We start from the raw sequence: 21,974 nt of genomic DNA, 5'->3' as shown, positions 1-21,974 counted from the left end.
TCTCTCTCTCTTAAAATAAATAAACTTTAAAAACAAAAACAAACAAACAAAAAAGAATCTGAATGTGGAGAGTCAAGTTGACCTGGGTTCCTAGCTCGGCTCTATAGAACAGCCATGTGGCTCTGGGCACTAAAAAGGCACTTCTCAGCCTTTAACGTGGACAGGAATCTCCTGCGGATCTTGTTGAAAGGGAGATTCAGATTCGGAAGGTCTGGGGTGGGGCCCAGGATTGTGCAATCCCAACCAGCTCCCAGGTGGTACCAGTACCGGATCTCAGGACACACTGGAGTAGCCGGCCCCTCAGCCTCTCGGAGCCTCTGGTCCCTTCTGCAGCATGGGGATAACAGTGAGAGCCCGACCCCAGAGATGCTGCTCTATAGCTACACACCATGCCCAAAACACAGTTCAAGTTACCCACAGTGAAGAGCGCCCCAGAGCCACTCCGCCCTCTATAGGGGAACCGCTCGGGATATACGCTAATTCCCCAGCCACTGCCTCTGCCTCAAGTCCTCGGCCGAGCTGCTGGGCAACCGGGGTCCCAGGGGAAGGCCCAGCAAAGGCGCTCCCAGGGCTGCCCTCCCACCTCCAGCACCGGTCAAGCTGGGAAGAAGCTACTCCCCCTAAAAGCAGTGTGCCTGAGACTCCCACACGAGAGCAAGCATCTCTTCTGATTCACCCATCTCTGCCCCTCCCTCCGGTGCCCGGCACAGTGCCAGCACCCAAGCTAGTCAGCCGATACAGTACATAGCTGAACAAGTTTTAAACAGATCATCCTCAGTATCTGCACATTAACTTTTCCATTGCACATGTGCGTTCCTGCACAATTATATTACACAGAGAACGCTACAGTGGGAAGTGTAAAACGATCAGGTGTTAAACAGATCACTTGGAGCACACCCACTTGAGAAACCAGCATCTGAGAGCACACTGGTCCTCACACCCTGGGCATCAGCGTGACCTGGGCGCCTACTCCTGGGGCACACACCCCCGGCTGCCTGGGGCCTCTCGTTGAGTGGTTCCGGGGGACTGACCACTTGCATCACGGACAAGAACCCCAGGGCATCTGGACGCTCCTCACCGGGAGAGAACCACAGTCTAGTATGAGGGTGGAGGGCTCCTGCTGGGCTTGAGGCCCAGCTCTGTGCGGCCATGAACAAGTCACTGAACTTTTCTAAGGCTCCATTTTCTCATCCACCAACTGCTAGTCCCTCCCTCTCAGAGTACGGTAAAGAGGAAATGATGGGCCTGAGGGTGCTGGCACAGAGCCAGGTGCCCAGCCGATGACACTCTTGTTGACTAGCATGTGAAGGTGTATTAAACCAAGTCTCCTCAGGGCACCGAAGGGCGACAACAAGGAACCAAAAGGGTGGGACTATGTGTTGTATGGAGATTCAGATATAAAGACATGTACCTAGGGGCTTCTGGGTGGCTCAGTTGGTTTAGCCTCAGACTTCGGCTCAGGTCATTATCTCATGGCTCAGGAGTTCGAGCCCCCCCCCCCCCCCCATGTCGGGCTCTGTGCCAACAAGCTCAGAGCCTGGAGCCTGCTTCGGATTCTGTGTCTCCCTCTGTCTCTGCCCTTCCCCCACTTGTACTCTGTCTGTCTCTCTCTCTCTCAAAGATAAATAAAATCATTAAAGAAAAAAAAAAAGAACTGTACCAACTGTACCTATATTCACCACCTCCTACAGGGGGCGCTAGGGCTGAGTATATCCACTGCATTTCATGGGCCTAATATTCCATTTAAATTTGGGACCTTTACAAACTGTTTAAGCACACTCAAAATGGGGGGCAGGGGGATGTCTGGGACCAGCTGCTCGTCCTCCAGCAGCTGTCACCACATGGACCTTTCACTTCATATATACAGAGATGTGTATATTTCTGTACTGTCTGAAATATGATAATGAACTGTATTTTTACAATCTTAAAAAAAAATAAGAAATACATTTTTTAAAAGAAAAAAAGGAGGTAAAATAGAAAGGTACCCACAAAATAGCAAACAATCCCATCAGGTTATCAAATATTATTTAAAAAAAAAATAATATACAGTTGACCCTTGAACCAGTATAGGGGTTAGGGGTGCTGACCCCCTGGGGCAGTTGAAAATCCACACATAACTTTTGACCCCTCAAAAACTTTACTAATAGCCTAGTTGACTGGAAGCCTTACTGATAATATAAACAGTCAAGTAACACATATTTTCATATGATATATGGTACTATACACTATATTCTTAAATAAACTACAAAAAAGAAAATATTATTAAGAAAATCAAAAGGAAGAGAAAATACATTTGCAATACTGTACTGTATTTATTTTTAGAAAAAAGTAAGAAAGCGGACTAGCGCAGTTCAAACCTATGCTATTCAAGGGTTGAATGTATATTAAAAGCCAAATTAAAGGATTACTAGACGAATAGGATTTTTAAAAAATATTGCTGGAAGGTCCAGAGATGACCTAAGTTTTAAAAACAGAATACCCAAACTGCACCCCCAAAATACAACATTCCAAGTAGGGATAAACTGGCGGCAAAGTGGTTAGGTCTGAGTTTCAAGCAAACTGACCACAAAGGGATTTGAACACCCAGAGAAACTAGTTTTAAGGGGACCAGCAGGACCATTCTTACTTCCTTGAAGACCCTGCCCCCCAAGCAGCAGAAATGGGGCACCCAGAGCGGCATCCCCCGCCCGCCCCTCCCAGGGCCCCGCAGAAGGTACAGCTAGTGAGACTCATCGGGCATGGGGATCTGGGGGACGAAGGTGACAGAAGGTGGTGGCTGGTGAATGGGGCCTGTGGAAGCACCCCAACCCTGATGCCCCATCTCCGGGCAGTGGTGGAGGGGAAGGAATTGCTTACAACAGGGGTAGTCAAATCTGCAGCCCCGAGTGGCCCCTGGCCAGGCTGCTGAAACGGACGGTTGGCATTGGGCACACGAGTGGAGGGGAAGGAGGATAGAGACAGGGACAGAGAGAAAGAGAGACAGCTAGAGACCATGAGAGAGTCTGAGATACAGTTGGTGAGACAGACAGACAGGAGGAAGAGGAGGAGGAGGAGGAGGAGGAGACGGGGAGAGAGATACTTACTTCACGGTTTATCCGAATCTTAATGATTCCATTGAGAGAACAGTACAAAGCAAAAGAGACAGATATTAGGCCAGAGGCAGATGGAGATGGACGGAGCACAGGAGTGGCCAGGATGGGCGATGTGAGCAGGGGAGGCAGAGCAGAGATGGGGGCCGGGCTGGGCTGGAGAGCGGGGGCCGGGCTGGGCCGGAGAGCAGGAAGTGGCCTGAGCCTCCCGGGGCCCAAGGGAAGCCACGTGGGACACTGAGAAGGCCCAGAAGAGGCTCCTGTTGCCCAAGTCTAAGAGGCCAGGCCCGGCCCGTACCCCAGTCAAGGGAGAGCATGGGAGGTGGGGGAGAAGGCAAGGAATTCTGGAAAACATGGGGCAGCATATTTTCTGGCCCCCAGGAGGTGAAGAAGAGGGAGAGGTCTCCAGAGTCCCTGACTGTCCTGCCTCCCACGTACATACCTTCCTCCTCCTTCGCTCCTGCTGCCCCCCATTCCCGCCCTTTCCTCCCTGGCCACCCAAAGCCAGCTCAAACCCCCGCCTCCATGCAGCCTGCTGTGGCTAACTCTGGCCCTACCACTGACTCGCTGTGTGACTGGTCATTCCTCTTTTCTGGCCTGTGCTTTCCCAGCTAATCTGAGGTTATTTCACTTGTCTGTATGTTTACAGGTCTCCCTCACTAGCACCTACACATTCCAGGAGAGCAGGGACGCTGTCTATCTTGTTCACTGCTGTATCTCTGGTGTCCAGCACAAGGCCTGGCACATAGCAGCCGCTCAAAATACATCCGATAAGTGAAGAAACGATTCTCTCCCAAACTTGGCCTGCTGTCAGGACAGGGGAGTCTGACCAGGGTCCCTGGGCCCTGTTCCACCTCACCCTCATTTACACCTGGGGAGCAGATTCATCACCCAAACCCAGGCGTCCTGGCTGCCTGCCCTGTCCCTAGCCCCTTCCTCTGGTCCAGCCAGACCCAGCTGCTACACTGGATGCTAGGACAGCCTGATGGTTAGCAGCAAAGGCTTTGGAGACACAGGCTGAGATGTGAGTCCCTGTTTGCCCACTCCCTCGCTATGCGACCTTGGACAAGCAGCTCCACCTCTCTGAGCCTGTCTCCTCACCTGTAAAGTGAGGCCATCATGCTAACTACCGCGTAGCATGATTGTAGGGATGATAGAAAATGACATTTTCCATATAAAGCACTTAGCACAGTGCTTGGCACACAGTACATGCTGGATAAACATGAGTTGTTATTCTTAAAGTACCACTCTGATCACAGAACACCTTTAGCAACTCCCTGGTACCCCAGGCGAAAGGCCAGACTCCTAAACCTGCCATCTGAGGCCTGCACAGTCCAGCCCCTGCCTACCTGCAGCCTTACTCTGTGTCATGCGAACCCCACTTGGCCCCTCACTGAGAGGGGCTCCTTCATCAACTCCAGGCCTAGCTGTCTGCCCACTTGCCTTCATTCTGCTTCCCTCAAGCCCCCCATCTGTCTGCCCTGGGGGAAGCTTTCCTGATGGCTTTCTTCTGCCCTCCCCTCCTCTGAGCTCCCTGGAGCTGACTGCGGGAGGCGGGGGCAAACCCCCATGTATTCCCTGCCAGGTTTCTGCCCACCCCTCCCCCTCCCCGCCCTGGGCAGTGCGCCTGGAGTGGGCAGGGCCAGGCCAGCAGGGATGACGGCGAGGCACTCACGTCTATGTAGTTGGCGTTAATGTAGTCGGCATCCGGGCCTCCCAGCATCGGGGGCAGTTTCACTCGGTGCCGATCATCTGGAAACACAAAGCAGGTGGCCATGGGGTGGGTTGGGGAGTGCAGAGCTAGGGAAATGAAGGAAGGCTTCCTGGAGGCCTGAGGTGTGGCACAGGCAGGACAGCCAGGGGACCCAGAGGCTCGGGGCTGACCAGGAGGCTCTCGACACCAGAGAAGGCAGGACAGGCCAGTGGTTAGAATCTGGGCTGTGGTACCAAGGAGGCCCAAGGTCATGTGCTACTCAGCAAGTATTAGCTGTGTGACCTGGAGCAGGGGGCTTACCCTCCCAAGCCTCAGTTTACTTATCTGTAAAGTGGGGGTTATAATATGTCCCATGTCACTGGGTTATTAAGGGGAGCAAGTAAAATTATGCGTGTAATAATCAGCACGTGGCTTGGCATGTAGGAGGCCCTCCATAAGTGGTTCACTCTGGCCGCTCTCGCCCTCCCTGCTCCCTCCCATCACTGCCCCAGTTCCAGGCCCTTCCCCAGGACTCACAGGCGGGCACAGGCTCTGGCCGGCTGCCCTTGACCTTGTCTTTCTTCTTTGTGGCATCCCAGCCTTCAAAGAAGCTCTGCCAGAAGGGAAAGTAAAGTGGTTGTCAATGGGGCAGAGAACCCCCCTCCCTTGTAAGACCCCATCCCCTCAACAGGATACAGGTGGGACCACAGATAAGGGCCAGAGGCAGGGTTCACCTTGGAGCCTGAGATAGTCACTGTATATCCCTTTATCGGCAAAGGACTAAGAGCAAAAGCAAGGGGAGGAAAGGGTCAGAGTTTACAGACACGTTAGAATGAGGGTCAGGTTTAGGGTAAATCCAGGTTTGAGTTGGGAAGAAGATAAAGGCGAAAGTCAAACTGAGATCAGAATAAGGTGGTGTCACAGTCTAGATGGAGGGAGGACAGGCTTCAAATTAGAGTTCAAATGGAACTTAGGATGAGTCAGGGTCAAAGTCAGACTGGGCGTTAGGTTAGAGGTCAGGGTCGGTATTGGTGGTCAGAGTCATATCGGGGAGAGGATAGAGATCATGATCAGGGTCCAGATGGAGACTATGAGAAGATTCAAGGTCAGATTTCAAGCGAGGGTTAGGACGAGTGTGAGAAACCAGGTCAGTCTGAGGTTGGGATCAAGGTAAAAAGAAAAAAATTAGGTCGAGTTAGGGACTGTCAGAGCAAAGGTCCATCCCAGGCTAGGCTGAGGGTTGCCCAGGGTCAGGGTCCACAGTGAGGGGGAGCCAGGCGAGGCCCTGGCGAGGGGGCCCGGCTGGCCTGGGGCCCTGCACCTCGTACTCCTGCTTGAAGCCATAGCCCTCGGCCGTCTTCATCTGGTTGATGTGCTGCAGGAGGTCCGCCACGCGCACTGCGGGGTGCAGCTGCCCCGTGTGATATGGGGAGCCCTTCCGGCCACACGGACGCCGCGGTGAGCCCCCCAGGAGGCTGCTGGCCTCAGTGACCCCACCACTGCGCTGGTCTCCTGCAGTCAGAGAAAGGACAGGGGGTCCCTGACGCGCACAGCCCCCAGGCTGGGGAATGCCAGACAGACTCGGGGATGGGGGAGGGGCGGGGGAGCATGGCCAACAGGGAGGCTGTTCCCTGGGGCCGAGCAGCCTGGCTGGGCCCACGCGGCGCACCCCTGGGCAAGTCCCTTCCCTCCTGCCTCGGTTTTTCCGGCTGTAAAATGAGCGCGTTGGGTCACGTGACCTCGGAGGGCCCTATTGGCCCAGCCCCGCCTGCTGGGATCCTGGGCTCCCCTGACTCCATCCTGTGGCTCCCCAGCCCGGACCACCCCTCTGTGACCTCACCACACTGCCTGCAGGGGGCAGCGCTCAGCAGAGCCCAGGAGAGTACCCCCCCTCCCCTTCTTCCAGGGAACAATCTGGAACAATTGGCAACTCCCAGTAATTACCCCCATTCAAAGACAAGCAAATCCCCAAATTAGCTGCCGCTGCCACCCCCTCCATAGATTAATGCGAGGCACCTGAATAGAAGCATTTCTCCTGCGCAAGCATTTCCATTGTCAGCCTGTGCAGCGGCCTCAGCCAATCCGGGAACAGGTCGAGGGGTTCACAGTGACACACACACACACACAGGGAAAACTATCCCCTCCCCCAGGCCCACCGACTCCCTGCTCTCCCAGTCAGCCTCCCCAAGGACATCCCACCACGGTCCCCCAGATCAGGTTGTGGCACTAAGAAAAGTGCCCCACTCTGGACACTCCCTCTCACACACTCACCACTCGTTTCCCTCCACTTGTCCTGGGTACCATGCAGGGGCTTAGTCAAGGCCAGCCCTCCCTGTTGCTCATGGCTGTTCTCTGCCCAGGTCTGAGCTGGATGGGGCAGGTGAGGAACTCCCAGGAGGGCCTAGATGCCAGCACCCTCCCTTGTCACCACCTCCAACACCCTTCCCCTCCTGTTCCTACCTGGTGAACTCATATCCATCCTTCAGATCTTAGCCAACAAGAGCCTTCCTAGGGAACCTTCAGTGCCAGGCATCTGCTTCCTACTCATGATTGACTCATGATTGAAGGCATGACACCAGGACAGACTCCTGTGCTGCTCAACTCCCCCAAACTCCAAGTCCCTTCTCTTCGAATCAGGGGGACTGCCCTGCCCTGCTTGGGTCCCTTAGTCCTGTGCCTCCGTTTGAAAACTGCCTCCAGGCAGACAGGCAATGTGATGGCATGGCCCACCTCATTTATTTCTCTTCTCTTGGGTATCAGTCCTGAGCTGCCTGCCACCCAAGGTCTGAAAACAATCACTTCACATTTTATCCAGATTTTCTAGTTACTTACAGCTGGAGGGCAAGTCATGTGCCAGTGACACCACTGTGGTCAGATACCCCAAGCCCTTAATTCTTCAGATGGAGAAGCTGAGGTCCAAAGAAGAGAGACTTGCCTAACACAGTGCTTGCTAAAGTGCATTCCAGAAAATACTGACCATGGTAGATGACTAAGTGTTACTCCATTAAAAAGAAGCAGACGAGGGGGTGGGGCTGCCTGGGTGGCTCAGTCGGTAAAGGGTCCAACTCTTGATTTCAACTCAGGTCATAATCTCATGGGTTCATGGGACCCAGCCCCGCATTGGGCTCTGCGCTGACAGTGTGGAGCCTGCTTGGGATTCTCTCTCTCCCTCTCTCTCTCTCTCTGCTCCTCCCCCACTCACATGTACACGTGCACGCGTTCTCTCTCAAAATAAATAAATAAACATTTAAAAAGAAGAATAAGAAGAGAAGGAAGGTGACGAGGGGTTCTCTGTTTTAAAAGACTCCATGAGGGGCGCCTGGATGGCTCAGTGGGTTAAGCCTCTGACTTTGGCTCAGGTCATGATCTCGCAGCTCGTGGGTTCAAGCACTACGTCAGGCTCTGTGCTGATGGCTCAGAGCATAGAGCCTGCTTTGGATTCCATGTCTCCCTCTCTATCTGTCCTCCCTCTGCTTGTGCTCTGTCTCTCTCTCTCTCTCTCTCTCAAAAATAAATGAACATTAAAAAAAAATTAAAGGAATCTATGAAATTCCAGTTGAAACAAAAGTAAATATGTCTTTTTCTCTGTAAGACCTCTCAGGGCCTCTACATATTAGTGTGCATTTTAAATCTCCAAGAGATGGGGTGCCTGGGTGGCTCAGTCTGTTGAGCATCCGACTTTGGCTCAGGTCATGATCTCGCGGTCCGTGAGTTCAAGCCCCACATCGGGCTCTGCGCTGACAGCTCAGAGCCTGGAGCCTGCTTCCAATTCTGTGTCTCCCTCTCTCTCTGCCCCTCCCCCGCTCATGCTCTCTCTCTCTCTCTCTCTCTCTCTCTCTGTCAAAAATACATAAATGTTAAAAAAAAAAAAAATCTCCAAGAGATAAGTAGAAATAGCAATGTTTCACCACAGAGAGCTTTTTGTTTGTTTGTTTCACGAAACATCCTCAGGGGGTACAGTGTAACGTGGTGATTAAGAGACAGGCTCTGGAGCCAAATAGGCCTGAGATCAAAGCCCATCTCCGCACGTCACCTTGGTGATGGTACTTCCTCTCCCTCAATTTCCCTCGTCACACGTCAAATGAAGACAAAAACTGTTACTCTCCAATATGATTAGATAAATATTAAGCAAGATAATGCATATAAAGCACCCAGTCCAGTGCCTGGCACAGAGTGAGCACCTGTAGTTGGGGCTGTTGACATAATTAGTCCCAGAAAGCCAGGGCAGCTGGCTGGCCAAGCGGGGGCCTTCCTTCCTTGGTCCTTCTCCACTGTAGGACCCCAGCCGGCTGCTTCACGGCCAGCCTGCCACCACTGACTCAGCGTGAGAGGTCCCCATGGTAAAGTTCGCAGATTAAGCAGGCATCAAAATCATCGCGGCTTTCTGTTCCACACCACAAAACTCTGGCCTCCTCTGTTTGGAAAGCCAAGAAGGAGGTGGAGGCTGGACCAGGGCAGGGCGTGGAGAGAGACAAAAGGAGTTGACACGTGGCCCCCGCCTCCCGAAGACACCTGGCCTTCACGCCTTCTCCCTGCCCTACGCCGTGCCCCGGGGCCCACTCCCCCTCTCACCGTCAGCCACGTCTCGTCCAGCCCCAGCCCAAACTCTGACCACCGCTGCCCGAAGGTACATCTTTTCAAAACTCTGGTGGCACTAAACGTTCCCACTGTGTCCACATGGCAATGAGCCTGGGCCCGACTTCCCTAGGCCATGTCTCCCCAGCTGTCAGCGAGCTGGTGGGGGGGCAGAGCCCACGCACCCTGCCTCTCTGGATCTCTCAACAAGATTCAGCAGCAAGGCATGTGCCCACACTGCCCCCACCTCCCACTCTCCCCGATGCCCACTTGAGTTTCCCACCCATTCACACCTCTCCCTGGTTTCCTCACATGCTCACCTCCACGCATCTGCACATGCTGTTCCCTCACCCTATGCCCTTCCTTTCCTATCTCTGCTGTCCAAATCCTGCCTGTGCCTCGGGGCCTAGCACGAGATAGTAGAAACAGCTCTTTGCAACTCAGGAAGACCTGCATTTAAATCTTGGCTCTGGAGGCGCCTGGGTGGCTCAGTTGGTTGAGCATCTGACTCTTGGTTTCAGCTCGGGTCATGATCTCGTGGTTCATGGGTTTGAGCCCCACATCAGCCTCTGCCCTGATAGCGTGAAGCCTGCTCACTCTCTCTTTGCCCCTCCCCAGCACGTGCTCTCTCTGTCTCAAAAATGAATAAACATTAAAAAATAAATACATTTTGGGGCGCCTGGGTGGCGCAGTCGGTTAAGCGTCCGACTTCAGCCAGGTCACGATCTCGCGGTCCGTGAGTTCGAGCCCCGCGTCGGGCTCTGGGCGATGGCTCAGAGCCTGGAGCCTGTTTCCAATTCTGTGTCTCCCTCTCTCTCTGCCCCTCCCCCATTCATGCTCTCTCTCTGTCCCAAAAATAAATAAACGTTGAAAAAAAAAAAAAATAAATAAATAAATAAATAAATAAAATAAATAAATACATTTTTAAAATAATAATAATAAATAAATCCTGGCTCTGCCACTTTCTGGCTGTTTGACAAGTGAAGTCCCCTCTCTGAGCCTCTCTGTTTCCTCATTTGTAAGATGAGTCATAATAGCTACCGTGCAGGGCTGGGGTGAAAATTTAATGAGGGAGATCACAAAGAGAACTTGAAAAATAAGTACATGTCAGTGAATTTGAAGACTTAAATGAAATGGACAAATTCCTGGACAAATAAGACTTACTACAAGTGGCTTGGGAAAAAATAGAAAGTTTCAACAGTCCTTTGCTCCTTTAAACAGAATTAAAAGTTTAAAATTTTTCCATAAAGGGGGCACCTGGGTGGCTCAGTCAGTTAAGTGTCCAACTCTTGATTTGGGCTCAGGTCATGATCTCACAATTCATGAGATCAAGCCTCACATCAGTGAGGTATGGACTTGGTATGGAACCTGCTTGGGATTCTCTCCCCCTTTCTCCGTCCCTCTTGCACACATGCACGGTCTCTCAATAAATAAATTAACTAAATATTTCTGTAAAGAAAACAACAGAAAAGGATTGTGTTATGGATGAACTCCACCAAGCTTTCGAGGTGTCAATTATTCCAGTCTTTCATAACAAGGAAAAAAGAGAAGAGACCTCAGTGCATTTTACAAGACAAACAGAATCTCGATACCAAAAACCAGACAAGGATAGCACAAAAAATAAAAATCACGGGCCAATCCCACTCTGGAATACAGCTTTGAAATCTTGAACAATATTATAACTATACTGAATCCAACAAGGTGTAAAAAATGCAATGCATCATGACCAAGCTGAATTTATCCCAGGCATGGAAAGTTATTTTAACTTTATAAAATCGAAAAATACCACACACCTCATTAACAAAATAAAAAAATATACATAGGACAGTAAGTACAGAAAAAGCAGTGGGTAAGTTTAATGCCCATTTAAATAAAACCTGCTAGCAAACCAGAAACTGAAGAGCATTTTGTTAATCTCATAAAACATTTCTACCAAAAACTGTAGCAAACTTCATTCTCAGTGTTTCGTGTTAGAAGCATTCCTTTTGAAATCAGGAAAACAAGACAAGGATTCGTGCTATAACCACTTCCATTCGACACGGTGCTGGAGGCCCCAGCCAGTGCCACACAGAAAGACAAGGGGGGAAAAAAAAGGAGAAATGAAACAAGGAACAGAACTGGCAGTATTTACAGACCCTTTGAACATACTCAGAAAGCCTGAAAGATTCTATAGATAAATGAGAATTAATAAAGAAGGTTATCAGGGAGTATGGATATAAGATCAATATATACACATAAAAAATCAACTGTATTTCTCTATAGGAGCAACTATGAGAAATGTGATATTTTAAAAGTGTACTATTTGTGCTGGGGAAGACTGGACTTCCACATGCAAAAGAATGAAGTTGGATCCCTACCTCACACCAGATACAAAAATCAACTCAAAATGAATCAAAGACCTCAATGTAAGAGGTAAAACTATAAAACTCTTAGAAGAAAACACAGGGTTGGGGTGCCTGGGTGGCTCAGTCGGCGAAGCATCTGACTTCAGCTCAGGTCATGATCTCATGGCTCATGAGTTCAAGCCCTGAATCAGGCTCTCTGCTGTCAGCATGGAGCCCGCTGAGGTTCCTGTCTCCCTCTCTCTCTGCCCCTCCCCAGCGTGTGCTTTCTGTCTCAAAAATAAACAAAAATATTTTTTAAAATTTTTTTTAAATAAAGGAGAAAGTATGGGCAAAAGCTTCATAACACTGGATTTGGCAATAACTTCTTGGCTATGACACCAAAAGCACAGGCAACAAGAAACAAAAAATAGGCAAATTGGACCTCATGAAAATTTTTAAAAATTTGTGCCTTCAAAGACACAATCCACAGAGTAAAAAGGCAACCCACAGGATAGGAGACAACATTTGCAAATCACATATCTGATAAGGGCTTAAAATCTAACATACAGAGAGAACTCCTAAAACTCTAGGACAAAAAAACCCAAACAACCCAATTCAAAAATGGGCAAAGTTGCCTGAATAGATATTTCTCCAAAGAAGATACGCAAATGGCACATGCTCAGCATGACACGGCAAATCATTAGGCAACTGCAGATCAGAACTACAATGACATAAGACCTCACACCCACTAGAATGGCTGCTGGCAAGAAAAACACAGAAAATAACAAGTGTTACAAGGATGTGGAGAAACTGGAGCCCTCGTACACTACGGATGCCGTGGAATATTACTCAACCCTAAAAAGGGGGAAATTCTGAAAGATGCTAGAAGATGAAAGAAGCTTGAAAAACAAGCTAAGTGACACAGACCAGGCATAAAAAGACAGACGCCGTGTGACTCCACATCTATGAGATAATTAGAGCAAATTCACAGAAACACCAAATAGAATGGGGGTTGCCAGGGACTAGGAAGAGGCAGGAATGGGGAGTTGATGCTTCATGGGAACAGAGTTTCAGTTTTATGAGACGAACAGAGCTGTAGTGTTGGGTGATCGTGATGGTCCCCAACATTATGAATGTATTTAATATCAGCAAACTGCACACTGGAGAATGGTCAAGGTGGTAAATTCTATGTGATGTGGATTTTGCCACACACACCCACACAATGTACCATTTGCAATGGAAAATCAAAAATATAAGGGATCAGGGGTGCCTGGGTGGCTCAGTCAGCCGAGCGTCCAACCTCGGCTCGGGTCATGATCTCGTGGCTCCTGAGTTTGACCCCGACATCGGGCTTGCTGTTGTCAGTGAGGAGCCCACTGCAGATCCTCTGTCCCCCCATATCTCTGGCCCTCCCTGGCTTGCACTCTCTCAAAAAAAAAAAAAAACCACCCAAAACTAAATAAATAAAATGTAGCCCTTAAAAAAAAAAAAAAAAAAAAAAATCCTTAATTCATATCACACACAAAAATTAATCACAGAGGGGTAAAGATTTAAATGTTCAGCACAAAATATAAAAAGGGGTTTAGAAAAAAATATTTTATGACCCTGCGAGGGAGGAACTCTTGAAGAAAACACAAAAAGTCGAAATCAGAAAGGGAAAGATTGATGAACTTGACTAAGTTAAAATAAAAACTTGTTCCTCCACAGACACTATAAATAACCTGAGAAGATGAGCCGCAAATTGGGAGAAGGTATTTGCAATTCATAAGTGAAAAGTGATTATCATCCTAAATATGTAAAGAACTCCTAAAAACCACTAAGAAAGCAACAGAAAACCTAATAGAAAATTAGGTAAAAGGCATGAACAGGCATTTCATAGAAGAAGAAAGCTGAATGGCCAATAATGATTTGAAAATATGCTCAACCTCCTTAGTAATCAGAGAAATGCAAATTGAGACTATAGAGAATTCCCATTTTATACAAACCAGTTTGGCAAAAGTGAAGAAGCCTGGCAAACTCTGAGCTTGCCGGAGAGCAGCAGAGTTTCTCACTCGCTGCTGCCGGGCGTGAGCGCGGGCAAAGCCACTCCGGGACACAAGTCGGCAGTGCCTTCTAGAGAGCAGCAAGCACACGCTCTGTGAGCCGGCTGCTCTGCTTCCCGAATCTCCTGCGCAGGTGCATCTGGAGACCCATGTAGGCACATTCAGAGCAGCCTCGTTTGTAATAACGAGAAAACGGGAAGCAAATCAGATGTGGCTGCGTGGCAGAATGGAGAAACGAGTTGCGATACGTTCATACAATGAAACACTATACATCAGAGAAAATCAAAGAAAGGACAGCGAAATATCCACCTGGGTAGACATTAGAAACACAATGTTGAGTCGAAATACAGTGTGATTGCATTTTTTATAAAGCTCAGAAACAAGCGAAGTTACACAAGGCACTGTTTTGGGGATGCGTGCCCACATGGAAAAACTGCTCCCCAAAAGGTAAGGAGATTATAAACACAAATTTCAGGGGGACGTTTATGTCTAAGAGGGATGTAGGGCATATACTCAGGGAGGGACACCCAGACGATGTTATTTTTTTATTATTATTATTTGCTTTAACGTTTACTTATTTTTGCAAGAGAGACAGAGTGCAAGCCAGGGAGGGGCAGAGAGAGAGGGAGACATGGAATCTGAAGCAGGCTCCAGGCTCTGAGCTGGCAGCACAGAGCCCGATGCAGGGCTCGAACCCACGAACCGTGAGATTATGACCGGAGCCGAAGTCGGATGCTTCACAGACAGAGCCCCCCGGGCGTCCCCCAGATGATGTTCTAATACACCAGTGTGGTTCACCAGCGTTTGTGGTATTACCACTGCATGACTTTCACAAACATTGCGTATTTTCATTGGTACAAATCAACACTAACTAGAAGAAACAGACGTGTGAGGAGATGATTTATGACAAGCTCCTAGCACGTGTGGCTAATTCACCCTATTCTTCCTGCAAGCCGGGCACAGCACTAAATGATGTACACATAATAGCTAACTTAGTCTTCCAGAAGATCTACCAGCAGAGATGATCTTTAGCTCCACTCTGTACATGAGGAAGCAGACATCCAGAGAGATTAAGTGACTTTCCCCGGATCACACAGCTAGGGGATGTGAGATGCAAATGCAGGTCTGTCGGACTCCAGAGCAATCCTTCTTAGCCACCGGTCCCCTGTCTGTCGCACAGCAGGTGCTCAATGGCCGTGAGACTGCTCTGGTCCCCTCTGATCACACTGAGCCCCCAGAGCACTTCCCCCAATCGACATGTGACCTCGCGTTCCTTCCAGACGAGCCTGTGTCTAAGTGCTCCATCTTCCTGAAGCTCTCCCGGGGCAAAAGCAGTACCTGTGCCTTCTCTGCTTTGCCAGCACCTGCACCGGTACCCCACAGGAGAACAACAGACGCTTCAGTTTGGGTTCAAGGTGTTACAGAACTCATCAGAGGGGCCCAGTCCTACTAGTTCAAGTGTGGAGCCCGGAGCCACGAGGAAGGGGCGGGAGGGCCAGGCACTCACCCCGGGGGCTGTAGCCGTGGGCGTCCATGAAGGAGAGGCCCAGTCGCTCATCCTCCTGCAAGGTGCTCTGGTCCGTGAAGCTCCGGTCCACGGCACTCATCATGTGGGTCTTCTCCTGGCGGTAATTGACGGTGGCTTTGGTCATGTTCACGGGCTTTCTGCAGAGAGGGGTTGACAAGAGACAGGGGTGCTGAGCTGGACAGAATGACACCCAGAGATGGATGGGGAGGCCCGACAGTCAGGGGGCCTTGAGGCCAGGAGTCATTCTAGAAGCATCTCTGAATACTGAGACGGCTCCGTCTCTATCCTTTGCTCACCATACCCAGAGAGCTGCTACCTCCAAAAAAGGGACTGAGCAGAGTCCTCGTCTTGGGGACCACTGTTGAGGACAAGGAATGAAGCAGCAGTGGCCTCAGGCTGGGACCTGGCTCCTGTCACTGGCCTCAAGGGCTCAGGAAATGGGAAGAATAGTCACCCTGGGACTATTCTGGTGTCACAACTGTCATGCCATCCAAGCTAGGAAGATGGCTTCCCCAGCTCCAATCCCAGCATGCCCCAGAGCCACCCTTGTCTCCTCATCCTCACCAAACATGTGCCGTAAGAACTTTTTTGCCTACGAAGGGGATGGTGCTCCTCCTTCACGGCAGAGTCTGGCCACTGCTCAGCCAATGCTCAGGAGTCTTCCTCAGGGCATGGGATGAACTCCAACTGGCTTCTTCCTATCCCCCACCAACCCCTGAGTGGCCCCACTGTGGGCCACATTAGACTTGTAAAGAGATTAGGCTGTAAAGAGATTCCTGTCACTGGCAAGCACTCCATCCAGCCACCGGAAGCAGCGGAGGGAGAAGGCAAGAGGCCCCAGTCCCCCCGGAGAGGCCTTGTGAAGAGGGCCCTAGACAAAGGACCTGCCCAGGCCTCTAGCCCAGCCTTACAGATGAGGATGGAGGTCTGTGACTCTAGAGGACTTGGAGGAAAGTGGGAAGAAGAACAGGGGCCACAGACCCATGACCGAGGGGCTAAGCAAAAGGGAAAGAGGAAATGACTTGGGACTGGTGTTGAGACTGGAAGAGTCAGGGGCCCAATCACAGGAAGGGCTAAAGACAAGAGAGCCATTTATATTGCAGGGACCTGCAGCATGCAGGATGTGGGGTAGACCTAAGGAAGGACTTCCAGGTTAAGAGGGCTCAGGACCCCTGACCATCAGTGGAGATGAAGAGGCCAATAAAGGGATCTTCCCAAACAGGCAAATTCTGATCAGTTTGTCCTAGTTCAAGAGCTGTCTGGGGCAGGGAAGACAGGGTGATTCCTGGATGCCCCAACCACAAAGTTCTGGGCATCACCCTCACTTTGGCCCAGAGCACAGCCAAGGACCCCTCTGTGGACAGATGAAAAGCCTCTGGGACTGTGACCTTGATCGCTGGCATAAAAGAGAAGTTGAAAAAGGAGGGGGAGCGGGGGGGGGGGGTGGGGAGTGGGCAAGGGAATGAGAAGGAAAAGAGGGAAGAGGAGAGAGGGTAAAGGGACAATGACAAGGAGAGAGATGGGGAAGGGGACAGAGAGAGGGAGGGACAGGCAGATGCCAGCAAACCACAGGGAGGGCAGACAGAGGGCCATGGCCAGAGGACAGCCGGTCACGCTAGAAGGCAGTCTCCGTGGTGTACCACAGGGCTCTGTCCCCCGCCCAGGCCGCTTGGTTCACTGGGAAGAACTACAGACACCAACCGAGCAGATCCACAGAGGACAGAAGCCGGAGGGACACGGGACACTGCCGGCCTCCAGCTGAACTCAGGGTGAGATTCGTGCGGCAGATGGGACATAATACGGACACTTGGAAAAGTTCTGCGTTTCTGTTCGAACATTAACTGCACAAGTAGAGGGGGAGGGAGACGTGTCTTGTCAGCGATTCCCGTAAAAGCCCGGCTGGAGGCTCCCCCTGACTTGCCGGGGGAAGGGGGGCTTGGTGACACTGGAGGACGTCCATGCAGGTGGAGGGTTCAGGGAGGAGGAGGTGAGAGCCCACCATCCTCTGGGGCCTCCTGAGCCTGCTCTGTAAGGAGGGAGAACGAGCACAGGTGCAGGGAATGTTCCGGAAGGCTGGCAGAGTAGGAGAAGACAGAGGCAGAAAACAGTAGCATCAGGAGGCCGATGGGGCCTGGGAGGTAACCCCAGCTCTGGCTCTTCCTGGGACCTCTGACAAGTCCCTTGACCTCTCTGAGCCTCGGTCCCCGCGTCAGTAACACGGGAGTGATCACGGTGCTGCTTCTCTCGGTGGCTGTGAGGATCCTGTGTACAGACAGAGTCCAGAGGAAGCACCCAGAAATGGTGGGTCTGAAGAGCCTGGGGCCACCTGGCTGGAGAACGAGCTCATGGTGACCCAACAGCTGTGTGCACTGTGGGGGACAGCTGCCAGGGTGGGCACACACACGTGCACGGCTGTGGACCTGCGTGAGGATCTGCATGAGGACCTCCACACAAGAAGGAGGAGGAGGGGGGGAGGAGGGGGAGGAGGAGGAAGGGGAGGAGGAGGAGGGGGAGGAGGAAGGGGAGGAGGAGGAGGGGGAGGAGGAAGGGGAGGAGGGGGAGGAGGAAGGGGAGGGGGAGAAGGGGGAGGAAGAGGAGGAGGAGGGGGGAGGGGAGAAGGGGGAGGAGGGGGAGCAGTGGGAGGAGGGGAGGAGAAAAAGGAAGAGAGGGAGGAGTGGGAGGAGGGGGAGGAGAAGGGGGAGGAGAAGGAGGAGGAGGAAGAAGGGGGAGAGGGGGAGGAGGGGGGAGGGGGAGGGGGAGGGGGGGAGGAAGCCGCGGGCCCAGGGGGCGGGGCGGAGCTACTTACGGGTAGTAGGAGTAGGCATAGTGGTCCCTCCTGGCAGCGTGCAAAAAGAACAGCACAGTTGGGCCCGTGGTCCTGCCACAAGGTGGGCGGCACCCGGCCAGCAGGGAGGGGCCTGGTGCTTTCTGTGCCTAGGGGGGCGCTGGCCAGGGACCGGGCAGGTCAGAAGGACCTCCCTTGTCCCAAAGCCTGGCTGGGCTCGGTCGCTGAAAACCGAGACCCGAGACCCTTCCAGAACCTTCCCCGAGCCTGCTGCTGGAGTGAGGGGGAGGTGGGGAAAGGGCCTCAGGCAGCAGAGCTGTCACACACAGTCACACACACACAGACACAGAGAGAAATACACGCACGTGCACGCTCGCACGTAAACAGATGCGCTCACGTGGATACACACGTGTTCACGCATACACACAGACACAAGCACTGACACACTCGTGCACTCACACAGACACACAGGTAGACATACTCGTGCACACATACACACGCACCACGACACGCACTCACAGGACACACAGACACAGTCACACACACACTCACGCACAGATGCGTTCCCTCTGACCCACAGACACGCCCTCACATGCTCACAGGTGACTGGCTCTCCCCTGCAGCCCCACCCCTCGGTCCCAGTGCCACTCACACCTGCAGGCCCCTCCGCCTACACCTGTGCCTGGGAGGGAGCGGTGGCTGGGGGACGGGGAGGCGTGGAGGGCTCCAGCCGGACTCTGGGGCAAAGGGGAGGCCGGCCCTCCCTCACCCAGACTGCCCCTGAGCGTGGGGTCCATCGAAGGAGCCAGGCCACCCCCTCTGGGCACCCGAAGCATCGCTTGGGTCTGTCCCACTTCGCGGGCGGGGAAGACAAGTCCCAGAGGGTCACGGTCCGCCCCTGCCCAGAGAGGGGGTCACGGGCAGAGTGCCGATGCCGGTCCCGGGACCCTGACGCCCCAGAGCCAGCTCCCTCCTGAGGCCTCATCCAGGCACATCCGGGGGTTTTCCATTCACCTGCCCCCACACCACCCGGCCAGCAGGGACCCCAATGAACGGCCTTCCACAAGGGAATCCTGCAGACTGGGGGGAAGGGAAGGAGAGGAGTGTGGAAGGCTGAGGCCCAGCGAGGGCAAGAGAGTGGCTGGAGGTCACACAGCACATCTCCTGTCATCCATCCCGGGAGGTAGGGGAGGGTCCAGGCCCCGTGGCAGGTAACAGGGGCCCCCAAAAGGGTGGGGAATGGGTGAAGAAACGGCGTTCTTCTGTTCTCAGCTGAAATGTCAATGACTTTTCAAGGGCCTTCCCCAAAGACCCCCATAATCACCAACTCTATTATGTCACCTTTACCCTCTCTCCATCCCCCACCCGGGCACACTGTTCTTTTCACAATTGACATTTGTGCTTTTTCTAGTTTAACGCCAGACTCCACACTAGCTGCAAAGCACAGGAGGGCAGCCTCCTTTTCTCTTTTGCCCACTGCTGGGTCCCAGGACCCAGGACAGTGCCCAGGATATTACAACCCTCCAATAAATGTTTCATTGAATCGAGTACTCAATAAAGAGAGAAATTAAATAAAACAACTCCATGTCTATGAGCATCCATATCCTCCTCGAAACGAGTGAGGTTAATAATGACCACCCCCCCCACACACCCAGGGGCCACTGTCAGCCTCACCCTTCCCTGCCTCACTCCACCTGCTGACTTGGGAGCTAGGGGTTCAAGAGGACCCCATTCCACTGGACCAGACCCTGGGGATGCACAGCCAACAAGACAAATTTCTCTGCCCTCATGGGGCTCTCAGCCCAGCAGGGAAGAAAAATAAACAAGGCACTACAAGTAAGGAAAAGTGCAGGGAGAAGACAGTACTGCAAAGGAGAAGGATGGGATTCTGGAAACAGAAGAAGGCATGTGACCCCGCCTGGTGAGTTCCCCAAGCGCAGATGCATCCAGGCTCACTATCCACGGAGGCAGGGCAGGATGGGGAACCCGACCTCCCCCTCGCTGCCCCCAGCCCCCACTGTCTCCCAGAACCACCCCTGCTCCAGGCCGCCTCCTTCCTCCCATGACGATGAGCAGGGGGGGTTGCAACTGGGTGTCAGCCCTCCCTCAGCAACCTCCTACCCAGTCCATTACATTTAATGTGAACACCTCCATCCCTGCCAGACCTGCTCTGGCCCCTGACACCCCGCAAGGCAGACTGGGGGAGCCCTGAGGAGCAAAGTGCACCCTGAAGGCAAGGGTAGGATTTGGGAGGATGCAGCAAAGTGCTATAGAAGCAGGCCAAATGGAAGGAAGGAAGGAAGGAAGGAAGGAAGGAAGGAAGGAAGGAAGGAAGGAAGGAAGGGAATCTGGGGGGATTCTAGGGGGTTCTGGGGTAGCCTGGAAAGGTTTATGGAGTAGCAGGTATATGAAGTGAGGGGTTTCCCAGTGAGGCCCCAGCAGCGTCTCTGACCGATCCTCTCCTGGGTGACACCCCGCTCTCCTCAAGTGTAGATTTCTAAGGCCTCAAATACTATCTGCAAGCCCCCCAAATCTGATCACTCCCTTACAGCCCTCTCCAGGGCTCCAGACCCAGAACTGACTTCCAGGTCCCCCACAGGAGAGGACAGGAACTTGCTAATTCTGGGCACCGACCGTGCGCAAGCCATGGTGAGGCCCTTCGCGTCCACGGCCATAAGGAGCACGGGCTTTGCAGTCAGGACTGGGTTCAGACCAGGCCCCGCCACTTACCAGCCGAGTGACAAGGTCAAGTTGCTCGATTACAGTTCCCTCATCTGTGAAAAAGGGCTCTGACCTGCTTCATGGGTCAGGATCCAAGAAGGAAATGTTCTCTGATGTATCCTGAGCGCCAGAACGGTGCCTGGCACACAGTAGGTGCTCGGTAGCTAACGGATGGTATATGTAAAGGCCTTGGCACACAGTAATAGTCATCAAATGATGGTTTAAAATATTTTGCCTCAAGTAGCTGTGTAGGGACTAGGGAAGGGAGGAATGAGCTTAATGCCCTGGACAGGCCAACCCCACCTAGCTGGCACACCCTACCTCCAGACTCTCTGGAACTCTCTCTCTGCTGCCGCCTGCCTCAGGCAAGGGAGCTCTGGCCAGTTCTCCTTCATCCCCCCCCAATCCTACATGGCAGCTCCCGGCAGCCCTGAGATCCAGCACGAGCCCAGCAGCAGCTGTGAGGAGCCCAGGTGGGCAGAGAGTGGAGCGGGCTCTGCCTCTGGCTCCCCGTGTGACCTTGGACAGGTCCATGCCTCCTTGGGGCCTCAGTATCTCCAGCCTTCAATTGAGGTGCTTGGACCACAGCGTCCTGGGGCTGTCTGGTGGGGAATGAAGTGGGGGGATGGGGTGGGGGGGACCAGAGTGGTCTCTGGAGCCTCCAGCCCAGCTCCAACCAGAGGCTCAGCCTTCATCTGCTCCATGTACTGGCTGTTTATTTGGCGTTTTGAAGACAGGTTCTGTTGCTTTAAAAAGATTTAAAAACCACTAGGCTAGATGTCCTTGAACTACCAGGCAGCTCTCGCCTTCTGGGCTCTGAGCCTCTACAATTCTAACTTTTGAGATTCTTCGAATCCCCAATCCGGGATTTCTGAAACTCTGAATTTCTAAGTTCCGGTTTCTCAGATGTGCCAGGATCCATGGTGCCCACTGCAAAAGGCACTAGGAAAGGCATCCCTTGGAAACACGCCGGACCTTGGAGGCCTGGGGGATGGGAGGGGCAGGCTCGGGGTCCAGGAAGACTCCACAAGAATCAACAGTACCAGGGTCCGGGGCGAGCTGAGCCCAAGGGAGGGTGGGGCCCAGGAAGAACCATGGCTCAGTGTTCTTGGTTTGAAGGGGAGTGAGCACCCCCCCACCCGCCACCACTGCTCAGGGTCAACACCACGACCCCAAGTTGGTCTGCAGGAGGCCAGAGATTCAAAGTCGGGTGACCT

General features: G+C 52.5%; 1 protein-coding gene across 4 annotated transcripts in view; it reads right to left on the bottom strand.

Moving 5' to 3' along the window:
- The window catches only part of PTPRU (protein tyrosine phosphatase receptor type U), a 79,921-nt gene that overhangs the window by 14,490 nt on the left and 43,457 nt on the right, over window positions 1-21,974 (bottom strand). Inside the window, exons 15-20 of one of the 4 annotated variants that reach the window (XM_045476406.1) lie at window positions 18,058-18,087; window positions 15,231-15,388; window positions 6,104-6,294; window positions 5,320-5,395; window positions 4,765-4,841; window positions 3,084-3,101 (exon numbers count right to left, since the gene is read on the bottom strand). In XM_045476406.1, coding sequence (XP_045332362.1) covers window positions 3,084-3,101; window positions 4,765-4,841; window positions 5,320-5,395; window positions 6,104-6,294; window positions 15,231-15,388; window positions 18,058-18,087 — 550 coding nt within the window. The remainder of the gene's footprint in view (window positions 1-3,083; window positions 3,102-4,764; window positions 4,842-5,319; window positions 5,396-6,103; window positions 6,295-15,230; window positions 15,389-18,057; window positions 18,088-21,974) is intronic. The other 3 variants (XM_045476408.1, XM_045476407.1, XM_045476409.1) reach the window with 3 other exon arrangements.

Source organism: Leopardus geoffroyi, chromosome C1 (assembly GCF_018350155.1).
Source record: "Leopardus geoffroyi isolate Oge1 chromosome C1, O.geoffroyi_Oge1_pat1.0, whole genome shotgun sequence".
Lineage (NCBI taxonomy): Eukaryota > Metazoa > Chordata > Mammalia > Carnivora > Felidae > Leopardus > Leopardus geoffroyi.
This window is presented reverse-complemented; position numbering and strand designations above follow the sequence as displayed.